The following is a 23,745-nucleotide window of genomic DNA, read 5'->3' on the forward strand; positions in this document are numbered from 1 at the left end:
AAGGTAATTCATTGGCTGTGCACTGGAAGCACCGAGAGCTTGAATAACTGTATGTTCTGCTTCAAAAAGCTCCTGCCGACTTGTGCCTCCACCCTCTTGTCCTAACTAAGTGGGTTGCACATTTTCAAGGGAAGGCAGCACTCCATAGCGGGCAAATGGAAATTCCTTGGATCTATGACTCTTGGAAACGCTAATAGATTACATGCATTCCTGAAACCACAAAAGGCCCTCAAAGTGAAAGGACGGCACTCTGCTGTATAACATCAAAAAGAGATTGATCTAGAAAAAAAGATCAAAGTCACGAACAAATTGTCTTTTCACAAGAAATATGTTAAATCCTTTCTCTCATTAGGAGGCACCCGTTATCGTCTATGGTGGAATATATGAAAATAATGGTCCTTCCCTAGTGAAACATTTATGAGCCCTTTAACCTGGAACCCTTTGACTATCAGCACAATTGAGAACTGCACTGTAGCATCACTGTGATGTATGTTTTTTGAGGGTAAATTAAGGTATAATGAATGCAGGTTATGTACCCAAAGTTTTTAACCACAGGCATGGTACTAAGCATCTTGTAATTATGGTTCATTTCTCCTTTCAATTCCATTGATTCTGCTCATCTTAGAATGTACCCACTGTGTTTATATTACTGAATCCCAGTCACAAATGCAGCTTGTATATTCCCTAAATAGAATCCACTGTTTTAATGAAGTGAGTCAAATTTTGTACTTGTGAAACCGTATTATTCAATAAAAAAACTCATTATAATGAACAACTCGCTGTAAGAAACATGAATTAAATCAGCCAACATGTTTGTTATAGCAAAACTACAATGGGGGCTATTACACAGGACTCCTGTCATCTGCAAAAGAATACTATTTATTAACAATTCTCCAATCATCATACATCAAGCACAATAATTTGGCCTCAGTATTGCTTCTGCTCAGCTGTGTCAGTGTATGACTGGTATCATAGAATCCTAGGGTCCCTACAGTGCAGAAGGCCATTCAGCCCATTGAGCCTGCACCCACAACAATCCCACCCTATCCCCATAACCCCATGTATTTACCCTGCTAATTCTCCCTGACACTAAAGGACAATTTAGCAAGGCCAATCAACCTAAGCCACATGTCTTTGGAGGAAACCAGAGGAAATCCATGCAGGCATGGGGAGAACGTGCAGACTCCACATCGAGAATCACCCAAATCTGGAACTGAACCCAAGTCCCTGGTGCTGCGAGGCAGCAGTGCTAGCCACTGTGCCATCTTGCCACCCTAGTGCTGCACAGGGTTTGTTCTGTGATACTTAACGTGTATGTAGTTCTGTGCGATGAGTTTCAACAGACCTGCCGCTGAAGAAAAAGGGCTACATACAACAGCTATGTTTTAAAGGAAACACAGAGCATCAATAAGCTTTTCTTAGTTTAGCTTTCAGCTATTAAAAAAAAGTAAGAAGCATCGTAACACCAGGTCAAAGTCTAACAGGTTCATTTGGAATCACGAGCTTTCGGAGCACTGCTCCATCATCAGGTGAGTCCAATGCAGCAAATAAGCAAATCCATTAGACTCACCTGAAGGAGCAGTGCTCCGAAAGCTCGTGATTCCAAATGAACATGCTGGACTTTAGCTTGGTGTTGTGAGACTTCTGACCGTACCGAACTCAATCCAACACAGGCATCTCCACGTCTTTTAAAAAAACAACAAATTTCTAGCTAATATCTAAATTTGAGATATTTCTGGTACCTTTTTTAATGAGTTTCCTATGGTGTGAATGTAATGAAATAGAAAATTACTTTGTCATTTCTACAGAAGTGCTATCACACATTCTTCCATCACAAGACTACAACTAAAATAACAAAATGGACTGCACAGCACATTTCACAGAGCCTGAAATATGTGAGAGAGATTTTCTCTTTCTTCAGCACATAACATGTGAGTAAGTTCCAATTGCTAAGCTTTCCATGATGTATCAAGGGATTATTCAAACCTTATCAATGTGAGGATGCCAATATTCATCGTGCATAGTCTTGGCAGCAGTACTATTCATCCTTGAGAAAAAGGTGGGCTTTGTGAGGTGCAGACGAGTTGAGTCAATTCCAAAGGTTTCAGCTATTACTCGTTGAATACGCCATCGCACATCACTGTCAAAAAAAATCACTTCAGAATTAATTTAAACTCATTGAGCTCTTGAAGCTTTAAAACTAAATTCCATTAAAAACTAACCTCTATTCAGAAATAATATGCAGTTTGGGGCTTTATGTAATGCAGCGAAGCTTCTGACTTCAAAAGATTGTTTTAAGTCATAAGTATTGAAGTGGCCAATTATTATGGAAGGAGTTAAAAGATACAATAGGCTTCAAAAAAAGAAGAGTCACTTTCATTCTTTCTATAAATACATGGAGATTAGAAGGATGAAACAAATTAGTTTTACTTGATGTACAATTCTAGCAGTGTATGTTATTAGTAAGTATAAAGGAAATGAGTTATGAAAAGTCAATTTGCAAAAAGAAATCTACACGTAGAGCTTTACAGTCTCCCGCTGGTAGCTTATGCTCTGTAAAATTCCCCAGGTGGCCTGCCTGCAATTTTACCGGGGATGCTGAAGTGGCCCAGGTTAGCTTGCCTGTCATGCCGCAATTAAGGCCCTTGACTGACAATTATTGGCCACAGAGTCACTTTCCACCCAGCCTCAATCTAAAAGAGTTCAGGGGCAGGGAGGAAGCGCAGCTGCCTCAGATGGAGGGGAGGACACCTCCAATGAGGACCCCTCCCTTTCCACATTGGGGTCCCCCATCCCGCCTCTCGCCTTTACCTGAAGTTCAGCCCCCCAACATTTCTCACTGTCACGACTGCCAACCCCTTCTGCCCACCTCCCTAGTGCCTTACCCTGTCACTCCCCGCCCTGCAATTACCGTATCCTGGGCTCTGAGATTTAGAATCTGGGGACTGCTTGTACTCCCAGGCCTGACCACTGCTGCCACTGGCCTTGCAAGGACTACAGAACTAACCAGATTGGCCAATAGCTTCCTTAGGCAGGTCTTCTGTCCGAGGGACAGAGATTCCACCTCCAGCCAATCGTTGGCTTGCGTGGTGGGACAAGAAATCCTATCATCCAAAATAACCTGCCCTGTAGGGTTTATGATGCAGAATACTAGAAGTCAATGAAATTTCACATCCAGAACAATTATAACACTGGATAGATATTTTTTTATAGTTCGGTAGGTATCCTTAAAATTGCAGCATCCTTATGCTTAGTACTATGGTTTGCCCCCCAGGAAAATAAAACACATTGGGTGGGATTTTCCGGCCACACTCGCCCCAAGAGCGGAAAACCCCTCCAAAGGTCAATGGACCTTTCCATGGTCTGTGTCCTGCCCGCTACGATTCCCACGGCTGTCTGGACAGGAAAATTCGGCCCGTGGTCTTTAATCTCATTCACGATGGCACAGCAGTTAGCACTGCTGCCTCACAGCGGGTTTAATTCCGGCCTAGGGTCACTCTCTGTGCGGAGTCTGCATGTTCTCCCTGTGTCTGTGTGAGTTTGCTCCAGTTTCCTCAGAAAGGTGCGCTGGCCATGCTAAAATGGGTGGCATGGTCGGTGGGCGGCACACTGTTAGCACTGCCGCCTCACAGCGCCAGGGACCCGGGTTCAATTCCCAGCTTGGGTCATTGTCCGTGTGGAGTTTGCACATTCTCTCCGGGGAAAACGCGTGAGTTTCCTCCAGTTGCTCTGGTTTCCCCTCTCAGTCTGAAAGACGTGCTGGTTAAGTGCATTGACCCGAACAGGAGCCAGAGTGTGGCAATTAGGGGAATTTCACAGTGACTTAATTGCAGTGTTAATGTAAGCCTTACCTGTGACCAATAAATAAACTTTAAACTTTAAATTCTACCACAGTGTACCTGAACATGTGCCAGAGTGTGGTGACTAGGGGATTTTCACAGGAACTTCACTGCAGTGTTAATGTAAGCCTACTTGTGACACTAATAAATAAAATTCAAACTTAATTACTTTGGTAGTTAAGTTGAAAGTGCTTCAGTATTTCTCACTGCAAACTTTGCAGATCAGTAAGGAAAACTGGGGATAAATACTTCAAATATTTACACAGACTGTGGTGGAAATCACCTCCAAAAAGTTGCAGGTGCTGACCAATTAAATGCTCTCATGACTAAGATGGACAACTTTTTATTACGTAAGCGGTATGAACAAAAGGTTGGCATTGAGGTGCCAAGCAGCAGCGAATGGTGGGAAAGACTCGAGAATAAAATTACTGCAGATACTGGAATCTGAAACCAAAAGAGAAAATGCTGGAAAATCTCAGCAGGTCTGGCAGCATCTGGAAGGACAGAAAAGAGTTGATGTTTCAAGTCCAGATGACTCTCTGTCAAAACCTCAAGGGTGAATCACCCCCCGGTCCTATGTTCTTCTGAAACGCAGGCATATGAAATAGTGGTTTTCTAGCCTCAAGGTTTACACTATATTGGTTCACATGACTTGCACAGTCTTCAACACAATTTATGTTTTGAAGACTTTGACAAGCTTCATCCCTGAAGGATATTCTGTTCAGTGCCGTAACCCAACTTTTGTATACATTTCTAACATTGGCAAATTTTCTTATGAAGTTGTGAAAAAGAAAGACTTGCAAACGCCTACAAAGTTTTATATTTTTCAATCCATTTTGAAAGCATATAGAAGCACCATAATAACCTGACGCAAGCAGTTAAAATTCAAAGAATAGCAGAACCCAGCTGGCAGGATTTTCTATGGATCAAGTTCAGTTGGATTGCGACACCAGCAGCTAAGCAACAAATCTTTGGAGCTGTTCTTGATGCTAACCAGATTCGTAAAGTGTTACAAAATACTGTGGCAAATTTCTGGCATTGCCAATAAACTTGATATAAATTTTCCACTACAGGGCAGAATCCAAGAAAACAGCAACATTCTCTGTCTCACATTCTGTTTATCAGTGATGGATTCAGCACCACCTTTCCAGATTGGTACACACAGACCAAAGATCTTTCCAAACTCAAAATATTGTGTTTCCCTAGCTTAATAAGAACATCTTACGGCTTTTTGACTATAATTCCTCTCAAATTAAACATCAAAAATAGGGAATAATTAGGAGGGCTAATAAGAATGAGGAACTTAAAACAACTAATATCAGCAAAAACAGGGTGGAAGAATCAATTACTAGGGGGCGTAGGTTTAAGGTGCGAGGGGCAAGGTTTAAAGGAGATGTATGAGGTATGTATGAAATGTATGATGCAAGACATGCCGGATCATCGACATGGATACCATCATGACACGTGAGAATACCATCCACCAGGTACATGGTAAATACTCTTGCAACTCGGCCAACATTGTCTACCTGATACGTTGCAAGAAAGGATGTCCCGAAGCATGGTACATTGGGGAGACCATGCAGACGCTACGACAACGGATGAATGAACATCGCTCGACAGTCACCAGGCAAGACTGTTCCCTTCCTGTTGGCGAACACTTCAGTGGTCACGGGCATTCAGCCTCTGACCTTCGGGTAAGCATTCTCCAAGGCGGCCTTCACGACACACGACAGCGCAGAGTCGCTGAACAGAGACTGATGGCCAAGTTCCGCACACATGAGGACGGTCTCAACAGGGATCTTGGGTTCATGTCGCACTATCTGTAACCCCCGTGACTTGCCTGGGTTTGCAAAACCTCACTTACTGTACTGTCTGGAGACAATACACATCTCTTTAAACTGTGATCAGTGCTCCTTCCACTCACATTATCAGCCACTTCAGGTCTTGAACAGCAGGTTAGGTGTAAGGATTCGCATTCTAATCAGTAATCTCTAAAACTGTCTGTGCTTTATATGCTCTGTCTGAGGCCAGAACTCTCCATTCACCTGACGAAGGGACTAACCCCGAAAGCTTGTGAGTATATTATCAAATAAATAGGTTGGACTAAAACCTGGTGTTGTCAGACTTTTTACTATGTATGATGTACACAGGGGGAGATGGGTGTTTGGAACTCGCTACCGGGGGAGGTAGAGGGAGCAGATACGATTGTGACTTTTAAGGGATTTCTGGACAAATACATGAATCAGTATGAAAATAGAGAGATATGGTCTCCGGAAGGGTAGGGGGTTTTAGTTCAGTCAAGCAGCATGTTTGGTGCAGGCTTGGAGGGATGAAGGGCCTGTTCCTGTGCTGTAATTTCCTTTGTTCTTTGTTCAAAGCACTTTGGAGTAATTAGGAGTCGAAAAGCCAACAAATCCCCAGGATTTGGCCTACATCCTGGTGTTCTAAAAGAAATAGCTGCAGAGACCATAATTTTCCAAAAGGCTCACGTTTCTACAATGATCGCAGCAACTTGGTAATTAAAAAATGCGACACTGCTATTCAAGAAAGCAAAGAGAAAACAGAGGACTACAGACCAGTTAGCCTGACACCGGCTGGATGCATATCCCAACAAACCATTCATGGATCACGTTCACACTGAATGGAATAGATGAATGGTCAACACAGAAAAAGCCTTCACTAAGTGTGGAAAGATGTGTGCTGCCCCACGTACACATTTCACTATCAAATCATGGGGTATTATTAATGCACAAACCTTCATCAGATGGTTCAAAAAAATACAGAATATCCAGTTCAAAGGATGGAGGGGAGAATTATTTGCTGTCCAGGGATGATTCTGAAATTAAAAGTGCCAAATTTGATCCAGATCACAAGTGATTCTGAACGAATTCAACAAACACTTTGCACCAGATGTCAAAAGTGAGGAATTTGACAGTTTTTTAAAACCTTTTAGATTGGGGTTAAAAAAATCCTTCCAGAATTCATTCATTCAATAAAACTTGACACATTAAATCAATCTGAATTACTGGCGATATGCTTTTTTCCCCTCACATTTCAAAATGGCAACCACTTATACCAACATTAGCAGCTCGTATTTGCCGTATAAGTCAATCCTTGGTTTTGGAATGATTCTGAGGCTCCAAAGATCAACAACAATCCACAGTAATCGCCTTCTGCCATTAAATAAGAATTTTATTATGAAGTTGATCTGGCAACTCAACATTGAGTAGAACTTTTTCAGAATAATTCATAGAACTGTAGAATTCCCATGTGTAGAAGGAGGACATTCAGCCCATTAAGTTCTGCATCGACTCTCTGACAGAGCATCTTACCCAGGCCTTGTCCCCATAACCCCAAATATATACCTCAGTAAGTGATCAATAAAGCAGAAGACAGAAGTTTAATCGAGTTGGAGAATACGAGGCATCAAGTGGTGACTGAGTTGTGCTAGCCATGAGTTCTCAAAGTTTACTGTGAGAGGTGAGCAGCATGGCATCGAGTCAAAGCCATCGATCCAATATCTCTCAGACTGACAGGATGGGATGTGTGTTACTTGAATACAGATCATGTTAGCTGTGTGTTGCTGGGTGACAGTACTGATTAGTTGTCTCTTGGCAACAATTAGCCCCTCTATGTTGAATTTCAGGATGTGGTGTGCAGCTCCAATGGTGAGGAACTACAGGAATTCATACTGCTGGCAGTGTGGTGATACCCGGATTCTTGAAGCCCGAGCTTGCTGAATTTGGTTCAAAGGATCATCAGCTTTTACCGGGTACTGACAGATGGCACAACATGAACCCCGATCCGTGATCCTATATGTCCAATCAACCATGACAGACGTAGTCACTTCTCTTCCACTGAACAGAGTGATATCATCAAGATTCAGGCCTGTAAGCTAGCGAATATCTACAACCCCCCCAGTGCCAGCTGGGGCAAACATATTCTCCCTGTCCCATCACATCCAGCTGTGTATAATAGTGACTTCAACATCCATTGCACAGGCTGGGGTGACAATGAAGTTGATGCTGATGGCAGAAAACTGGCAAAGTGTATTGCACAAGATGACCTCAATCTTATCCACGACCCCAAACAGCCGGGAACTTCCCATTCTGCAAGACGGAGGTACAACTGTTCACCTGGGTCAGCTCGACACATAGTAACACACTCTCAACATCATGCCAAGTCTTGCACTGCTTCCCAGGCACCAGCACAGACCAACTCAGACCCACATCAGCCTTAAACTACCTATCACCACCAGCTCAAAAGGAGAAGCAGCAGGATCTCCACAAAGCCAACAGGGAGAAATACTGTCGAACCAAGTGTGGTAACGATGCCACTCTGCCACATATCCACAGAGTTTCCGTACAGCCAGTTCTGCCAAGTGGCCACCACACCCCACAGGATACTGCCTTCAAGAGGGATGTGCTTCTTGCCTTCAACACTACAACGAAACTGGTAGCTGATCACTTGTTGGAGTCCTGGGACTCTGCCCACTGAGCTAGGTGGGAAGAAACCACTAGAAACCTGAATTTCACCCGTTCCAGCCACAAATGCTGGAGGTCCCCCACCCTCCCCCACCTTGGAGCAGCCCAGCAACCACTAACACCAAGTTGACCATCTATAAATGACAAGAAAGTAGCAATCATCTCTCCTCTATATGTGAAAGGCAGTCTTAAAGAAAAGTGATAAAAAACAAATAAAAGATTGTGTGGAGAGCCTTTCAAAGGCATTGCAATTTCAGATCATCCCCTGAACCCTTCACTGCAGTACAATCGGACAACATGCTACCAAAACATCAATCCCAGCATAACCGCCAGTTATGACAACATTCTTCCCAAGTTCCTTAAACACCTTGGCCTATGTGGTTTGCTTAATTCGTCAAGGGCTATCTGGGAAGGAAGACTGCCTCAACCTTGGTGCATGTCCAAACTCATCAGCCTCCTTAAACCAGGCAAAGAGCCAAACTTACCTTCAAGCTGCCCACCCAATATCTCTGCTTTGTGTGTACAGCAATGTCTGACAGCATCTTATCTTACAGTGGATAGAGCCAGGGGTGGAGGAAATCTTGACAGCTAAACAAGCAGCGAAGAGGAAGCACATATGGCCAGCTCATTGAAAATGGCTTTGAAAGTAACCTCAAAACAGGCATCATCTTTCTCGATCTCATTACAGTTTCCAACTCAGTCTGGCACACTGTCTCCCACTGTGTGTTACTGATGCCATCAAACTATTACCCTGGGGAGACAGTTCAGGAGTTCAGGATGCAAGTGGGTGGTGAGATAAGCGACTGGAGGAAATAGTCAAATGGGCTGTTGGACTGGGATCTGTTCCAGCCCAACCCTTTTCAATCTCTACATCAACGCTCTGTCTCCAACCCTGTCTCAGAAGCTAATCTATGCTGATGATACTTGTTGCGCCTGCCAGGTTCAAACATTTTCTAAACCAGAGGCAACACTAAATAATGATGCTGCAAACTGGCCAATGACTATATGACATGGCGCCTTCGGTGCAGCAGCAACAAACAGTCTCAGAAATATTCCATCTCCACAATGGCAGCACCAAGAGGGAACTCAATATCTCCTTGACTGGTAGGAGACTGAATCTCAAATGACAGCCCATTTATCTTGGTGTTCCCCTTGACTGAATACTGACATACAAAAAACATAAAGTTAGAGTTTATTAGTGTCACAGGTGGGCTTACATTAACACTGCAATGAAGTTACTGTGAAAATCCCCCAGTCGCCACACTCCGGCACCTGTTCAGATACACTGAGGGAGAATTTAGCATGGCCAATACACACAACCAGAACAGTCTTTGGACTGTGGGAGGAAACCGGAGCACCCAAAGGAAACCCACGCAGACATGAGGAGAACGTGACTTCACACAGACAGTGACCCAAGCCGGGAATCGAACCCTGGTCCCTGGCATTGTGAGGTAGCCGTGCTAATCATTGTGCCTCCCCATCTGAGCAAGATGGCAGCAAAATCAAAACAACAAAATAATCTGCTCAGCAAACTTGCTGGCCCTTCACGTGTTTCAGATGCTCAAACATTAAGAACCTCAGCTCTTGCTGTCACCTACTCCACTGCAGAGTACGGCGTATCAACACTGGACAATCAGCCCACACCAGTCTTGTAGATACCCAGCTCCACGCAACAATGGATATCATCTCGGATATCCGCTGATCAACTCAAATCCGCTCACTCCCAGCTGAAGGCAATATCCTGCCTCCTCACATCAGGAGGGAGATTGCAACAAATTAGCTCCAGGAAATGGTTTACATCAACCAAGCCTGTCACTACAGTAGGATATTACCAATCCACCTGCTGCTCACCTCCCATCACACAAGCCTCTATGGCTAAGACCACCACACCGAAGAATAACAGCAAAGACGCAATGGCAGCAGGAGTGGAACCAACTGGCCATGATTTAAAACCACAGCCGGCCCACCCAACTTCAACCTGCCAGCCAAACATTGAGCACTCCACAACCGTTTCTGCACTGTCCAAAGCCTCTGTGCAGCAAATTGCCACAAGTTACAACAGTACAAGACATTGGTAGGACCACATTTGGAGTACTGCGTACAATTCTAGTCTTCCTGCTATAGGAAGGCTGTTAATTAAAATCTAGAAGTATGCTACCAAAACTGAAAGATTTGAATTATAACAAGAAGCTAGATAGGCTGGGACTTTTTTTTGCCTGGAGCGTAGCAGGATGAGGGGTGACCCTATAGAGGTTTATAAAACCATAAGAGGCTTAGATATCATGAACAGCCACAGTCTTTCCCCCAGGGTAAGGTTATCTTAAAGGACACAGGTTTAAGGTAAGAGAAGAATTTGAAAGGGACCTGAGGAGAAACTTTTTCCTCACAGAGGATGGTACGTTTTTGAATGAGCTGCCGGTAGAGGTGGGTGCAATTATAACATTTAAAAAACATTTGGACAGGTACATGGATAGAAAAGATTTAGGGATATGGGCCAAATGTAAGCAAATGGGACTAGTTCAGTTTAGGAAATCTGGTTGCCATGGATGAGTTGGGCTAAAGGGCCTGTTTCCATTGAAACCATAGAAACCCATGCAGAAGGAGGCTATTTGGTCCTTTAATCTGTACCGAGAGCAAGCCACCCAGTAACTTCACATATTACTCCACTAATCTATGCATCCCAGGACACTTGAGGCAATTTAGCTCGGCCGATCAACCTAATCTGCAGATTATTAGACTATGGGAGGAAACTGGAACTCCTGGAGGAAACCCACAGCAACATGGGGAGAATGTGCAAACTCCACACAGACATTGACTCAAGTCGGGAATTGAACCCAGATCCCTGGGGCTGTGAGGCAGCAGTACTAACCACTGTGCTACCGTTTCCGTGCTGTACATCTCTATGACTCTAAATGGGGCCTTTTACAAAAGCTGGGCTGCAGCTCTGCTGCTCCTCAATCAATGAAGGCTGTCCCATGACGAACTTCAGCAGAGAGCTCCATTTAGTCACTCTGGAAGCTATTATCACTCAGTGATTCTTGAAAAATAAACTATGGGAGGTGAAGTCTACCATGGTTTTCGGTTCTCTAACAGGGAATAAGCGAGTGGATCCTGCACAATCGCACTAATTTCACACAACCGTGAGGCAGAAAGGAGCAACTACAGGTCAAATGCTTTGTTGGAGCATAGGAGAAACAGGAAAGCAAAGATGTGGAACAACACTGTCCACAGTAATATCAATAAAAGAGTCTAAAAATAAATGTTGTGATGGAAAATATAATGAGGGTTAGAACTGGGAGAAGATTGTTAATCAGCCACCTCCGAGTGTCTCATACCATCTGACAGCCGTGATAAATCAACATTTAAAGCCATTCAATTTTTCTACTTCTAAGATGTGGAAGTCAGGAAGAATCAATAAGGCTTAGTGAATGGATCAGAATAGCTCTAACAAATATTGAAAATCTGAAGTTACTACTGCCACAACTATCATCTAGATTGTGTTCGGCAAAGGCCTCACAAACCACTGGCTCTAAAGAGACACAATGATAAAAAGCAACAGGCCCAATGATAGAATAAAAGTGATCTACCTGCACAGTCACAAAGAGTTTGAGAGACTAGTGGGAGAAAGGGAAGAGACTGAGAGAGAGAGAGGGGGGTAGAGAGAGAGCGGGGGGGGGAAGAGAAAGAGACAGAGACAGAAATTCATTAATGGTCATCTATGTGTGTTCTATATCTATGTATGTCGCAAGAATATAATCAGAATACCTTAATGCTATCTTACCTGTAGAGTGTGAAGTCTTCTTCATCAAATATCTCTTTTATTTGCTCACCAAAGTACCTGCCAATATAATTTTAAGTTAACAATATGCAATATACTTGATCTAATCTGCATTTGAGTCTAATCCAATCCACAAGCTCTCTTCAACTGGAAGAATTCATGTGCATTGCTGCTGTTTAAGGGGCCTCATAGCGCCAAATTCTCCCCCAACCCCTCCCCAACCCCTCCTCCTAAGTTAATGATTAAAGTTACTGTTAATCACTCAATGAATTTCCTATAGGTTCGTTGCTTTAAAAACAAACCTTCAGTTTGGAATGCAGCCTGTTTGTGGCTGAATGATTTTGCTCGCGAGTGGGCTAATTATATCAGGACTGACTACGGCATGTCCCACGCAGCGCAGCAACACAGTGGTTAGCAGTGTTGCCTCACCGCGCCAGAGACCCGGGTTCGATTCCAACCTCGGGTCACTGTCTGTGTGGAGTTTGCACATTCTCCCCATGTCTGTGTGGGTTTCCTCTGGGTGCTCCAGTTTCCTCCCACAGTCCAAAGGTATGTGGGTTGGATGGATTGGCCATGCTAAATTGCCCCTTAGCATCCCAAGATGCGTAGGTTAAAGGGATTAGTGGGATAAGCACGTAAGTTTATGGGAGGGGTTGGATCTTAGTAAGATGCTCTGTCGGAGAGTCGGTGTGGACCCAATGAGCCAAATGGCCTCCTCCTGCACTGTAGGGATTCTATGATGTTAATATCTTCCTTCAACACAAAAAGGAAGGATCATACTTTATAACTATTATGCACTCCTGGGTTTGTTGGTGGGGAAAGGATAAAATAACTCCGATTTCTGGTCCTGACTGCAATGCAACCAGACCTGCTGCAAATACATTTGAGTATAAACATCTGGTCACAATTTGATCATGTTTAGCTTTAGTCGTTTAGCTTGCAAACACTTGCTATCAACAGGCACACACATGAAGAATTGAAAAGAAGTGTAAAGGACAGATCTTACCTGTAAATATTAACAAATTGTTTCCCCATTGAGAGAGCTCCAGAGTGCAAATCTAGAATGGAAGCCTAGAAATAAAACAATTTGACAACAGTCAAAGGATGCCATGAGACAGCAGAATAATTGTCCCCATTCACTGTTGAGTCATTTACGTGATGTGTACTGAAAAATATTTTGCAGTCAATGAAACGCTGACTAATACTTCTTTCATTTATTACCTGAATATTTCAATCGATTCTGTCAAATGCATCACACAATATCCCTGTTAGATTCCTAATTTCCAAGCATGGATTTAAATATGAAAAAAAAATCAATTCTTTTAACGGTTCCAATGACATCATAAAAGAATTAGTTCACAAATACAAAATTAAGGCTCCGTCTGAGAAACAAGCATTTTCTCTAATATCCACAAAATGCAAGAATTTTGCTGCTAGAATTTGATGCCTCCTGGCATCCAGCAAGGAGTGAATGTCTAGCAGCTGTACGGGAGTAGGGGCATATAAACGGATGGGATTGGGGAGGAAGGGGGTTGGAGGGCTGGTATTTTACCAGCAGAGGGGGAGGTGTCCGGGAAGCCCTTGGGCCATTTTTGGGATGGGGTGGGTGCCCACACCATGTGACAAGGTCATAAAGCTCCTTGAGGTAGGTACCTGAACCTGGCTGCCAGTTCAGTGGGTAGTTCCCACCTGTTCAGGCACTGAATGCCGAAGAAAAGGGCCTTGCCCCGCCTCCCCCTTCACCCTCACCCTCCTTCTAATGGCTGTTCCATTTACTTCCCAGATCAGCCTCCTCCCTGGCTCCTCTTCAAGGACTGACTGCAGTTCCAGCACTGGCCTGCACTCCTGGTGGTGCTGCGGGGACTAAAGATGGATGTCTGGCAGTTCATGGAAGCGGGGCATCCTCCCAAATGGGAGTGAAAGCCACAACATCAAGCAACTGACTGCCTGCTGACCATAAAATCCAATCATGGCTTCCCTGATCAGGAGAGGACAAAGAAATTGGCATTTCAGCTTGGCGAAGTGTTCCTGAAATTGGTCTCCTCCAGAGATTGATTGTCTCAGTATCCTCTGACTCAGTTATCATTTTGTCTCTAGTTTATCTAAAGCTCCACGAGTTACCTTCCACTGACAGGTAGAAACTGTAAATAGCAATCAGAACCACGCAAAGGAACTGAGAGACCAGAATGTATCCAAAAGTCATTCCAAGTAAATCAGAACGTATGTAGCACCAAAGGACAAAGGGTTCAAGGCTCTTCGTGTTTCAAATGCAAAATAATACTTTGACTCCAACATCACTGCTGCCTCACAAGTATGGGGAAGCACCCTGCGGCTTCTGTCAAGAAGCCAATTTTGTATCCATTTAGATATCTCACCCTGGATCCCGTGAGATTTAACCTTATGCAACAGCCTACCATGCGATACGTTGTCAAAGGCCTTGCTGAAGTCCATGTAGACAACATCAGCTGCACTGCCCTCATCTACCTTCTTTATTCTTTACTAAATTCAAATTCCACCATCTGCCGTGGCGGGATTTGAACTCAGGTCCCCAGAACATTAGCTGAGTTTCTGGATTAATAGTCTAGTGATAATACCACTGGACCATTACCTCTCCTCTTGCACAAATTACATCATTAATCTTTCATCATGCATCAGCCAGAAAAAGAGGGGGTGTCACTGAAAATTTCATCACCTGAGTGGGCAGCTGGAAAAGTGGACTGCCCACTCACTGAAGAACTCGCTCAGTTTCCATTCCACCAAAATCAATGGAAGAACAACAAGCAGGACCAAATTTTCCGTACCTCGGCAACAGGCGGGAGTCAATTCCGGATGTTGGTGGATTGCCAGTTCCCGTTACCTCATTTGAAAGAGGTCGGATCATTCAAAGAGGGGGAGCTGGTTAACAGCTTCAGGAGTGGGTGGGCTGCGTGACCAATTGGCTGAATTAAAGTAAAAGGTCTGGGCACAGACTTAGAATCATAGGATCCCTAAGTGCAGAAGGAGACCATTTGGCCCATCGAATCTGCACTGACTATAATCCTACCCAGGCCCTATCCCCACAACTGCACATGTTTACCTAGTTAGTCCCTCATGCCAAAAGGGGCAATTTACCACGGCCAATCGACATAACCCATATATCACTGAAGAGTGGGAGTAAACCTGAGCACCTGCAGGAAACCCACACAGACACGGGGAGAATGTGCAAACCCACACAGGGGTGAACATGCAAACTCCGCACAGTCACCCAGGAAGGGAATTGAACCCAGGTCCCTGGCGCTATGAGGCAACAGTGCTAACCACTGTGCCACCAAGCTGCCCATGGCAGACCACAACCCAGAGCAAGGTCATTTAAAGGGATCCCTGCTCCATGACTGCAATAGGAAATATTGCTTAGGTAAATCAGAACGTCCTGTTGGTGAACCTTGTTTTGTTTGAACCACTGCAGTAGCTAAGTAATGAATTTTAAGTTTGTATAAGCACAGACTATTATTTCAGCTCAGAAGCATTCAGGACCTTTGCCAAGGAAGAAATAGCACTGGAATGCAACTGATCCACAACCCTGCCGAATATCAAGCTTTTAGGGAGAAATACTGAGCATCAGGCTGTTACATCTCTGAGTCTCTCCACAGGTGGCTGAGAGAAGGGAGCCAGCAGATAGGGAGAGCAATAAAAAAATCAATGATGGCCCCGAGGTTTAATGATGACACACAGCAAGTCCTCCTCCAGGCTGCTTCTGATCGGCAGACAGTCTTGCTGTTGGGAAGAGTAGGCCTCCCAGCCTGACCAAAGCAGCCCGGAAGGAGATCGCAGCAGAGGCGAGCGGCCGAGGGAACCCAGTGAATCTGGCTTCAGTGCCGCAAACATCTCATTGTCTTCCTGACAAGGGCACCAATCTGGGAATGGACATAAATGAGAGGTCGGTTCCAGTTCAGAACTGTCTTGTGTGTTGCCCAAGTGTGTGAGGCACTCTGCGTGGCACCGGAGATTATGAGGGGATGGGGAGAGTGGGGCCAGACCTGATGACTGAGAACATTGAGAAAAGTGGACTGCTGATAGAGTTCATATTTACAATGTGTGTGAACGAACGATTGTGGAATAGAATTGCTATAATTCTCACTTTAATAGCAGGAAAGGAGGGCATACGATGCCAAGTAGAGAACATAGGAGCAGCAGTAGGCCCCTCAAGTCTGCTCCACCATTTAACTATCTTCCACCTCAACACCATTTTCCCATACTATCCCCATGTCCTTTTGTGTAGAAATCTATCAACCTCTGCTTTAAACATACTCAATGGCTACGTCTCCACAGCCCTTGGGGTAGAGAATTCCAAAGATTCGCCGCTCTCAGGAGACATTCCTTCTCATCCCGGTTCTAAATGGCCGACGTGTGCGTGCGTGCGCGTGTGTGTAATTCTCTGGCCGTGCTGGTCTAAAAGCCTGAAATTCCTGCCCAAATGTTAATGGGCCATCACATTATCAGCAACACACCCGCTACAACTGCAGCAACCGGTGTGGCGGGAGAACTTTGGCCTTAAGTTTCTTTTTTAAACAGCCGTAGAAACCCTTACTGTTTTAGCTAGTTCTCCTATATATTCTAATTCCCCCCTCATTATTAATCTTTTAGTTATTTCTTGCTTTTCTTCATATTCTGTCCAACCTTCTGACTCACCTTTTCAGAATATTACCATTTTTAACCACTTTAGTTAGTCACAGATGATGTAATCCTTCCCTTTATGTCTTTCTTTCTCACTGGAATGTATCTTTTCTAAGTATTCTTAAATATATCCTTCTATGAATGCTACTGCTGTACCTCCATACTGATCTTTTGCAATTCATGCACTACGACACCCAGATCCCTCTGCACCTCAGAACTGTGCAGTCTCTCACTATTTAGATAGTATGCTTTTTTATTCTTCCTCCCAAAATGGACAATTACATGTTTTCCTATATCTTACTCCATTTGTCAGATCTTTGCCCACTCAGTTAACCTATCTAATCCCGTTGTAGTCCCTTTACATAAGAACATAAGAACGTAAGAAATAGGAGCAGGAGTAGGCCATCTGGCCCTTCGAGCCTGCCCCGCCATTCAATAAGATCATGGCTGATCTGTCGTGGCTCAGTTCCACTTTCCCGCCCTCTCCCCATAACCCTTAATCCCCTCTCTTATCAAAAACCCATCAACCCGCTTCTTAAAAATATTTAGCGAGGCAGCCTCCACCACTTCAACGGGCAGAGAATTCCAGAGATTCACCACCCTTTGAGTGAAGAAGTTCCTCCTCAACTCCGTTCTGAACCGCCCCCCCTTTATCTTGAGGCTGTGCCCCCTAGTCCTACTGTCTTTTTTGAGCGGGAAGAGTCTTTCCACCTCTATCCTATCCATCCCATTCATCATCTTATACGTCTCAATGAGATCTCCCCTCATTCTTCTAAACTCTAACGAGTACAAGCCTAGTTTATTCAGCCTCTCCTCATAGCTCAACCCCCTCAACTCCGGTATCAGCCTAGTAAACCTCCTCTGCACTCCCTCCAAGGCCAAAATATCCTTGCGCAGGTGCGGCGCCCAAAACTGCACACAGTACTCCAGCTGCGGCCTCACCAGTGCCCTATACAGCTGCAGCAAGACCTCCCTACTTTTATATTCAATCCCCCTCGCTATGAAGGCCAGCATCCCATTCGCCTTCCTGACCACCTGCTGCACCTGCAGGCTGGGTTTTTGCGACTCATGCACAAGGACCCCGAGGTCCCTCTGCACCGTCGCCTGCTGCAGTTTTTCGCCACGTAAGTAATAGTCCTTCCTACCATTCTTCCTACCAAAGTGGACCACCTCACACTTGCCAACATTAAATTCCATTTGCCATTTCCTGGCCCATTCGCCCAGCCTATCTAGATCCTTCTGCAGACTCTCCACACCCTCCGCACAATTTGCCTTTCCCCCAATCTTGGTGTCATCAGCAAATTTCGACACCCTACACTCGGTTCCCTCCTCCAGATCATCTATATAAATGGTAAATAGCTGAGGCCCCAGCACCGACCCCTGGGGCACCCCACTAGTCACCAACCGCCAATCTGAATAGCACCCATTGACCCCCACTCTCTGCCTCCTATTTGACAACCAATCCTCTATCCACGCTAACACCCTACCCCCAACTCCATGTCCTCTGACCTTCTGCAGTAACCTCTTGTGAGGTACCTTATCAAACGCCTTCTGAAAATCCAGAAAGACCACATCCACCGGCTCTCCTCTATCCACCGCCCTAGACACATCCTCATAGAACTCCAGTAAATTTGTCAGACACGACTTCCCTTTAATGAAACCGTGTTGCGTCTGCCCTATCAAGCAATTCCCTTCAAGATGCCTCGCAATTTCCTCCTTAATGACGGATTCTAACATTTTACCTACCACAGACGTTAAACTAACCGGCCTGTAATTCCCCGCCTTTTGCCTGGCACCCTTCTTAAACAACGGCGTAACATTAGCCGTTTTCCAATCCTCCGGCACTTCCCCGGAATCCAGCGACGTCTGGAAAATAACCACCAAGGCATCCACTATCACCTCCGCCATTTCTTTCAGAACCCTATAGAACCCTCGGATGCATTCCATCCGGTCCTGGGGACTTGTCCACAATCAGCCCCTCCAGTCTGTTGCGCACCACCTCTCTAGTAACAGTAATGTCATTAAGACCCTCCAGTCCTACCACCTTTCCATCGCTAACACCCGGCAAATTATTCACGTCCTCCTCCGTGAAGACAGAAACAAAAAAGTTATTCAAGACCTTAGCCATATCCCCATCCCCTACCACTAGGTCCCCTTTCTCATCCTCTAAGGGACCAACGTTCACCCTAGCCAGCCTCTTCCTTTTTATATATTTATAAAAACTCTTGCTATCCTTTTTTATATTAAGCGCTAGCCCAGCTTCATAGCTTCTTCTACCCTCCTTTATCAACTTTTTTGTCAATCTTTGTTGACATTTAAACCTCTCCCAATCCTCTTCTCGCCCACTGCTCTTAGCTACTCTAAATTCCTCCGCTTTTAATTTAACACTTTCCTTCACCTCCTTCGTTATCCACGGCTTATTACCTCTCTTCCTACTGTCCTTTTTAACCATCGGAATAAATTTCTGCTGAGCACCAAGAAAGATCTCCTTAAAGATCCTCCACTGCTCCTCAGCAGACCTACCTTCCAATCCTCTTCACAACTTACTTTCTATCCTACCTCTGTGTCATCAGCAAGTTTAGCAACCATCCTTTTAATTCCTTCATCCAAGTCATTTATATAATTTGTAAACAGTTGCGGTGCCAGTACTGATGCCGGTGCCACATTGCTCGTTACATTTTGCCAACCCAAAACGTCGGTAAGGGTTGTTCAGTGGGTTTTAAGCTCAAGAGTGGTGGTGAGAGATCATGGTTGTGAAGATATGATAAATTAAACAGAGAAGGCAAGGCAAGGGAGCAAGGTAGGAGTAAGGGAGATGATGTTTAAAATAATTTTTGTATGGGATGTGGGTGTTGCTGGCAAGACCAGCATTTGTTGCCAATCCCGAATTGCTTTCAAACTGAGCAACCTGCTTAGTGGCAGTTAAGAGTCAAACACACTTTTGCGGACCTCGAGTCAGTGTGCACAAACCTAAGAGTACACTAGCAGATTAAGCAAGAGGTTGGAAAACTTGGTTTGTTCTCACTGGAACGATAGTGATTGAGGGGAGAGCTGAAAGAAGTCTACAACATTATGAGAGGCATGGACAGTGTGGTTAGTCAGAAGCTTTTTCCCAGGATGGAAGAGTCAATTCCTAGAGGGCACAGCTTTAAGGTGTGAGGGGCAAGGTTTAAAGGAGATGTACGAGGCAGATTTTTTACACAGAAGGTGGTGGGTTCCTGGAACTCGTTGTCGGGCGAGGTGGTGGAAGCAGATACGATAGTCAATTGTAAGGGGCGTCTTGACAAATACATGAATAGGATGGGAATAGAGGTATATGGTCCCCGGAAGGGTAGGGGGTTTTAGTGAAGTGGGGCAGCATGGTTGGTGCAGGCTTGGAGGGCCAAAGGGCCTGTTGCTGTGCTGTAATTTTTTTCTATTCTTTGTACAGGGCACTAGTGAGACCATACTTAGAGTACTATATACAGTATTGGTCTCCTTAATTAAGGAAAGATGTAAATGCAACGGAAGCAGTTATAGCCGACTGTCAAGTTCCTTGAATGAATCCAGGTTTCAGTTGATCTATCGAAGACAAGAGCAATTAAGAAGCATCCAGCTCCTTTGAACATCGACTGGCCAGTAATTGGGAAGCCATCAGTGCAGAGCCATTGTGCATGCGCTGATCGCAGCACTGACAGATCGACACAGGCACAGTGGCCCGCTCAGCGCATTGATTTCAGCTTCTCCAGCGAGAATAGGCCCCGACCCATGAAATTTAATGATATTCACACTGGTCTCATCTGCATTGCACAGTATGTGGGAGATTCTTCTCTGAACTCCCATTGAAAGCGTGAATTACTCCAGTTTTCACACAAATGCGACACTTAGAACTTTTGGGGGGGAGAATTCCAGCCCTTGTTTTTACTTCAAGCTGACAGGCTTGCTTTTTTCCCCTTCCCAACCCAGAGTAATCAATTACAACAGAATGGAAATCAGGCTGATTCAACAACAGGTAGGCAGCCCGCTACACTGAGTTATTGAAAAGAAGCTCATTGGTCTCGAGGCTGAGACACGAAGCAATGTTCTTCCCTCAACAAGTGCTAATTAAAATCAACGGATCAGTCATTCATCTCATGATTGTTTTGTGGTCTATGCTGGAGCTGGCTGCTGCACTCATAGAATCCCCACAGTGCAGGAGGCCATTCGGCCCATCGACAACAATCCCACCCAGGCCCTATCCTTGTAACCTCATCTAATCCCCGTGACACTGAGGGGCAATCCCACCCAGACCTGTTCCCCGTAACTCCAAGTATTTATCCCACTAATCCCCCAAACCTACACATCTCGGGACGCTAACAGGCAATTTAGCATGGCCAAACCACCTAAATCTGCACAGCTTCAGACTCTCTTGCTAAATATCCAATTGATAGGAGAGCCTGATCACAGTTCTACAAAAGCCCTCAGCCCATCTGTCCACTTCAGGGTTGCTATATAAATGCGGCTGTTGTTGAACGGCCCTGTGTGTGAAGGTCTGTTGACGCACGAGTCAGTACCCACAGAGGAGGGAGAGCGGAAAACAAATCACCCACTCACCGCAGAACCTGCCCGATTCTCATTCTCCCCTCTCAGGAGCTGGATTGATGTGCTCGCAAGTCCCAGCCTTTATTTCATATTTGCTGTTTTAGTGCTGGGGGAACCTCCATCTATTCGGGTGGGTGGCAGGCAAGCCTCAGATTGAAAGCAATTATTTTGAAAGGTCACCTATGGAAGACAATTAGCTGGAAGCCCCCTCCTGGGCTTCTGGTCACACAGTGAAATTGGTTACCCACTGGAGTACACAGCCTGGTGTAATTTGTTTGCATTATTGACACATTGAACATTTTATTTTGTCCGGGCTGTCTCACAACAGTATGTAAACGCTTTAAAACCTCGCCAGCTGTAAACATGTGTCCAGAAGGTCAGAGTTCAACACCAGGAGCTTGCAAGACCATAAGACAATTGACTGCTATAGTCAGAGTGACTGATCTCTGCTATCGCAGAATCATTAGACAGAAGCGAAATATCAGTAGCTGAGGGGATCTTCATACATCAAAATAATTAATAGTTTTTTTTCAGTGCTATTGTAGTTATTGGCAAGACCTAATGTATTAAGTACTATTTTCCTGTCACTTAAAAAAAGTGTCCTTTACATACAAACATAGGAACTGGAACAGGCCACTCGGATGCAAAACCTGCTCCGCCATTCAGTAAGATCAGGGCTAATCATAGAAATGCTACAGTGCAGAAGGAGGCCATTCGGCCCACTGACAGAGCATCCCACCCAGGCCCTATCCCTGTAAACCCACTATTTACCCCACTACTATCCCAAACCCACACATCCTGGGACACTAAGGGTCAATTTAGCATGGCCAATCCACCTAACCTGCAGATCTTTGAGAGGCAACCAGGACACCCGGAGGAAACACGGAGGAGATGTGAAAACTCCACACAGACAGTCACTCAAGGCTGGAATTGAACCTGGATCGCTGGTACCGTGAGGCAGCAGTGCTAGCCACTGTGCCACCGTGCCTGACTGTAACCTCAACCCCACATTCCTGCTCACCCCCCCCCCGATAACCTTTCACCCACTTGTTAATCAAGAATCTATCTAACTCTGCCTTAAAAACATTCAAAGAATACTTCAGATTGAGTATCCTGTAGTTATAGAGCAAAGCTGTTCATATAAGTGGTTTTCCTTAATTAAGTCCATTCATGCATCATTTGCAACAAGGCATGAAAATTTTCAGCGTTAATTATTTGTTTCCAGCTGCTTCAAACAGCAAAACAATTAGGTCAAGTGGATGGGTCCATTATTGTTTCACCAGAATACAATATTTTACAAAGCACCATTTTAAAAAGGGGTTAAGTTGGATTTACAGAGATCTGGTCTATGAACCACACAATCATTTACTTTGGAAATATAAGTGTCTTTAGCTTCCACAAAGAATTAGAAAGTTGGAGGCACATTTATCAAATTATTGGTCAACTATTTGCATTGTAAAATCTCTACAGAATGTAGCTTTAAAAAAATCCTTTGTGCATTACTCCTGAAGCGATAAAGAAAAGCTAAATCAAAAACCACACAACATCTGTAACAAAGACAATGAACCCATGGCATAGATTCCTCATCTTCTATCAATACGCTGCAAAAGCAGTGGAGATCGTGGCCGATTCTCCAATGTCCTCAGAGTGGGATCGTACAAACCTTGGACAGACATGCTGGTAAAATTCCTCCCTGTGAGTAAAATGATTGTTGTATTGATCCCAGTTTTACTCAGGAAATTACCACAAAATCGGGGAGGAGGCCTGATCATTTCATGCAGTGACGCATATTTAATTTGAGAGGGTTTCCCTTATCTTGGCAGGAGGAGAAGAACTGTATCCCTCCCTGAGATAACCCATCTAAGGGCGTCTTTACGGTTTTTCTTCACCTTGTCAGTTGGGCTAAGAACATAAGAACTAGAAGCCATCTGGCCCCTAGAGCCTGTTCCGCCATTCAATAAGATCATGGCTGATCTTTTTGTGGACTCAGCTCCACTTATCTGCCCACTCACCATAACCCTTAATTCCTTTACTGTTGAAAAATTTACTTATCCTTGCCTTAAAAATATTCAACGTCAGAAATGCTGATTTAGGTCCCAATTGGTTGTATTTTACCACACGAGGATTCTGTAGCTCTGTCTTTGTTATTCTTTGGGGGGAGGGTGTGCATCATGGGGCCATGTGCTGAAGGCTTTATCCTCACTCTTCCCTGTATCCTCTCATTGTCCGTACGAGAGCACATGCCGACTACAACGATTACAATGACTGATAATCTGAACCAGTTGTACGAGTGTTTGCTGGTCTTTTCTGTATATGCGGAATAATGATCATTCTGTACTGCACCAGATTTTGGGGATTTGTTGCATCTTGTGGTAAAATGGAAACCACTCAATAAAAACATTCATTAAAGAAACACCTATGTGCTAGGATG

General features: G+C 44.6%; 1 protein-coding gene across 3 annotated transcripts in view; it reads right to left on the bottom strand.

The window, feature by feature from the left end:
* ogfod3 (2-oxoglutarate and iron dependent oxygenase domain containing 3) overlaps positions 1 to 23,745 on the bottom strand; it is a 144,198-nt gene that overhangs the window by 45,324 nt on the left and 75,129 nt on the right. For all 3 annotated transcript variants that reach the window (XR_013889122.1, XM_080208924.1, XM_080208923.1), the window contains exons 5-7: positions 13,108 to 13,172; positions 12,105 to 12,161; positions 1,987 to 2,140 (exon numbers count right to left, since the gene is read on the bottom strand). Coding sequence is in view for 2 of the 3 variants with exons in the window: in XM_080208924.1 (XP_080065050.1) it covers positions 1,987 to 2,140; positions 12,105 to 12,161; positions 13,108 to 13,172 (276 nt within the window). In the remaining variant the exon portion in view is untranslated. The remainder of the gene's footprint in view (positions 1 to 1,986; positions 2,141 to 12,104; positions 12,162 to 13,107; positions 13,173 to 23,745) is intronic.

The sequence above is a fragment of the Carcharhinus amblyrhynchos genome, chromosome 21, assembly GCF_965287045.1.
Source record: "Carcharhinus amblyrhynchos chromosome 21, sCarAmb.v2.hapA, whole genome shotgun sequence".
In the NCBI taxonomy this organism is placed as follows: Eukaryota; Metazoa; Chordata; class Chondrichthyes; order Carcharhiniformes; family Carcharhinidae; genus Carcharhinus; species Carcharhinus amblyrhynchos.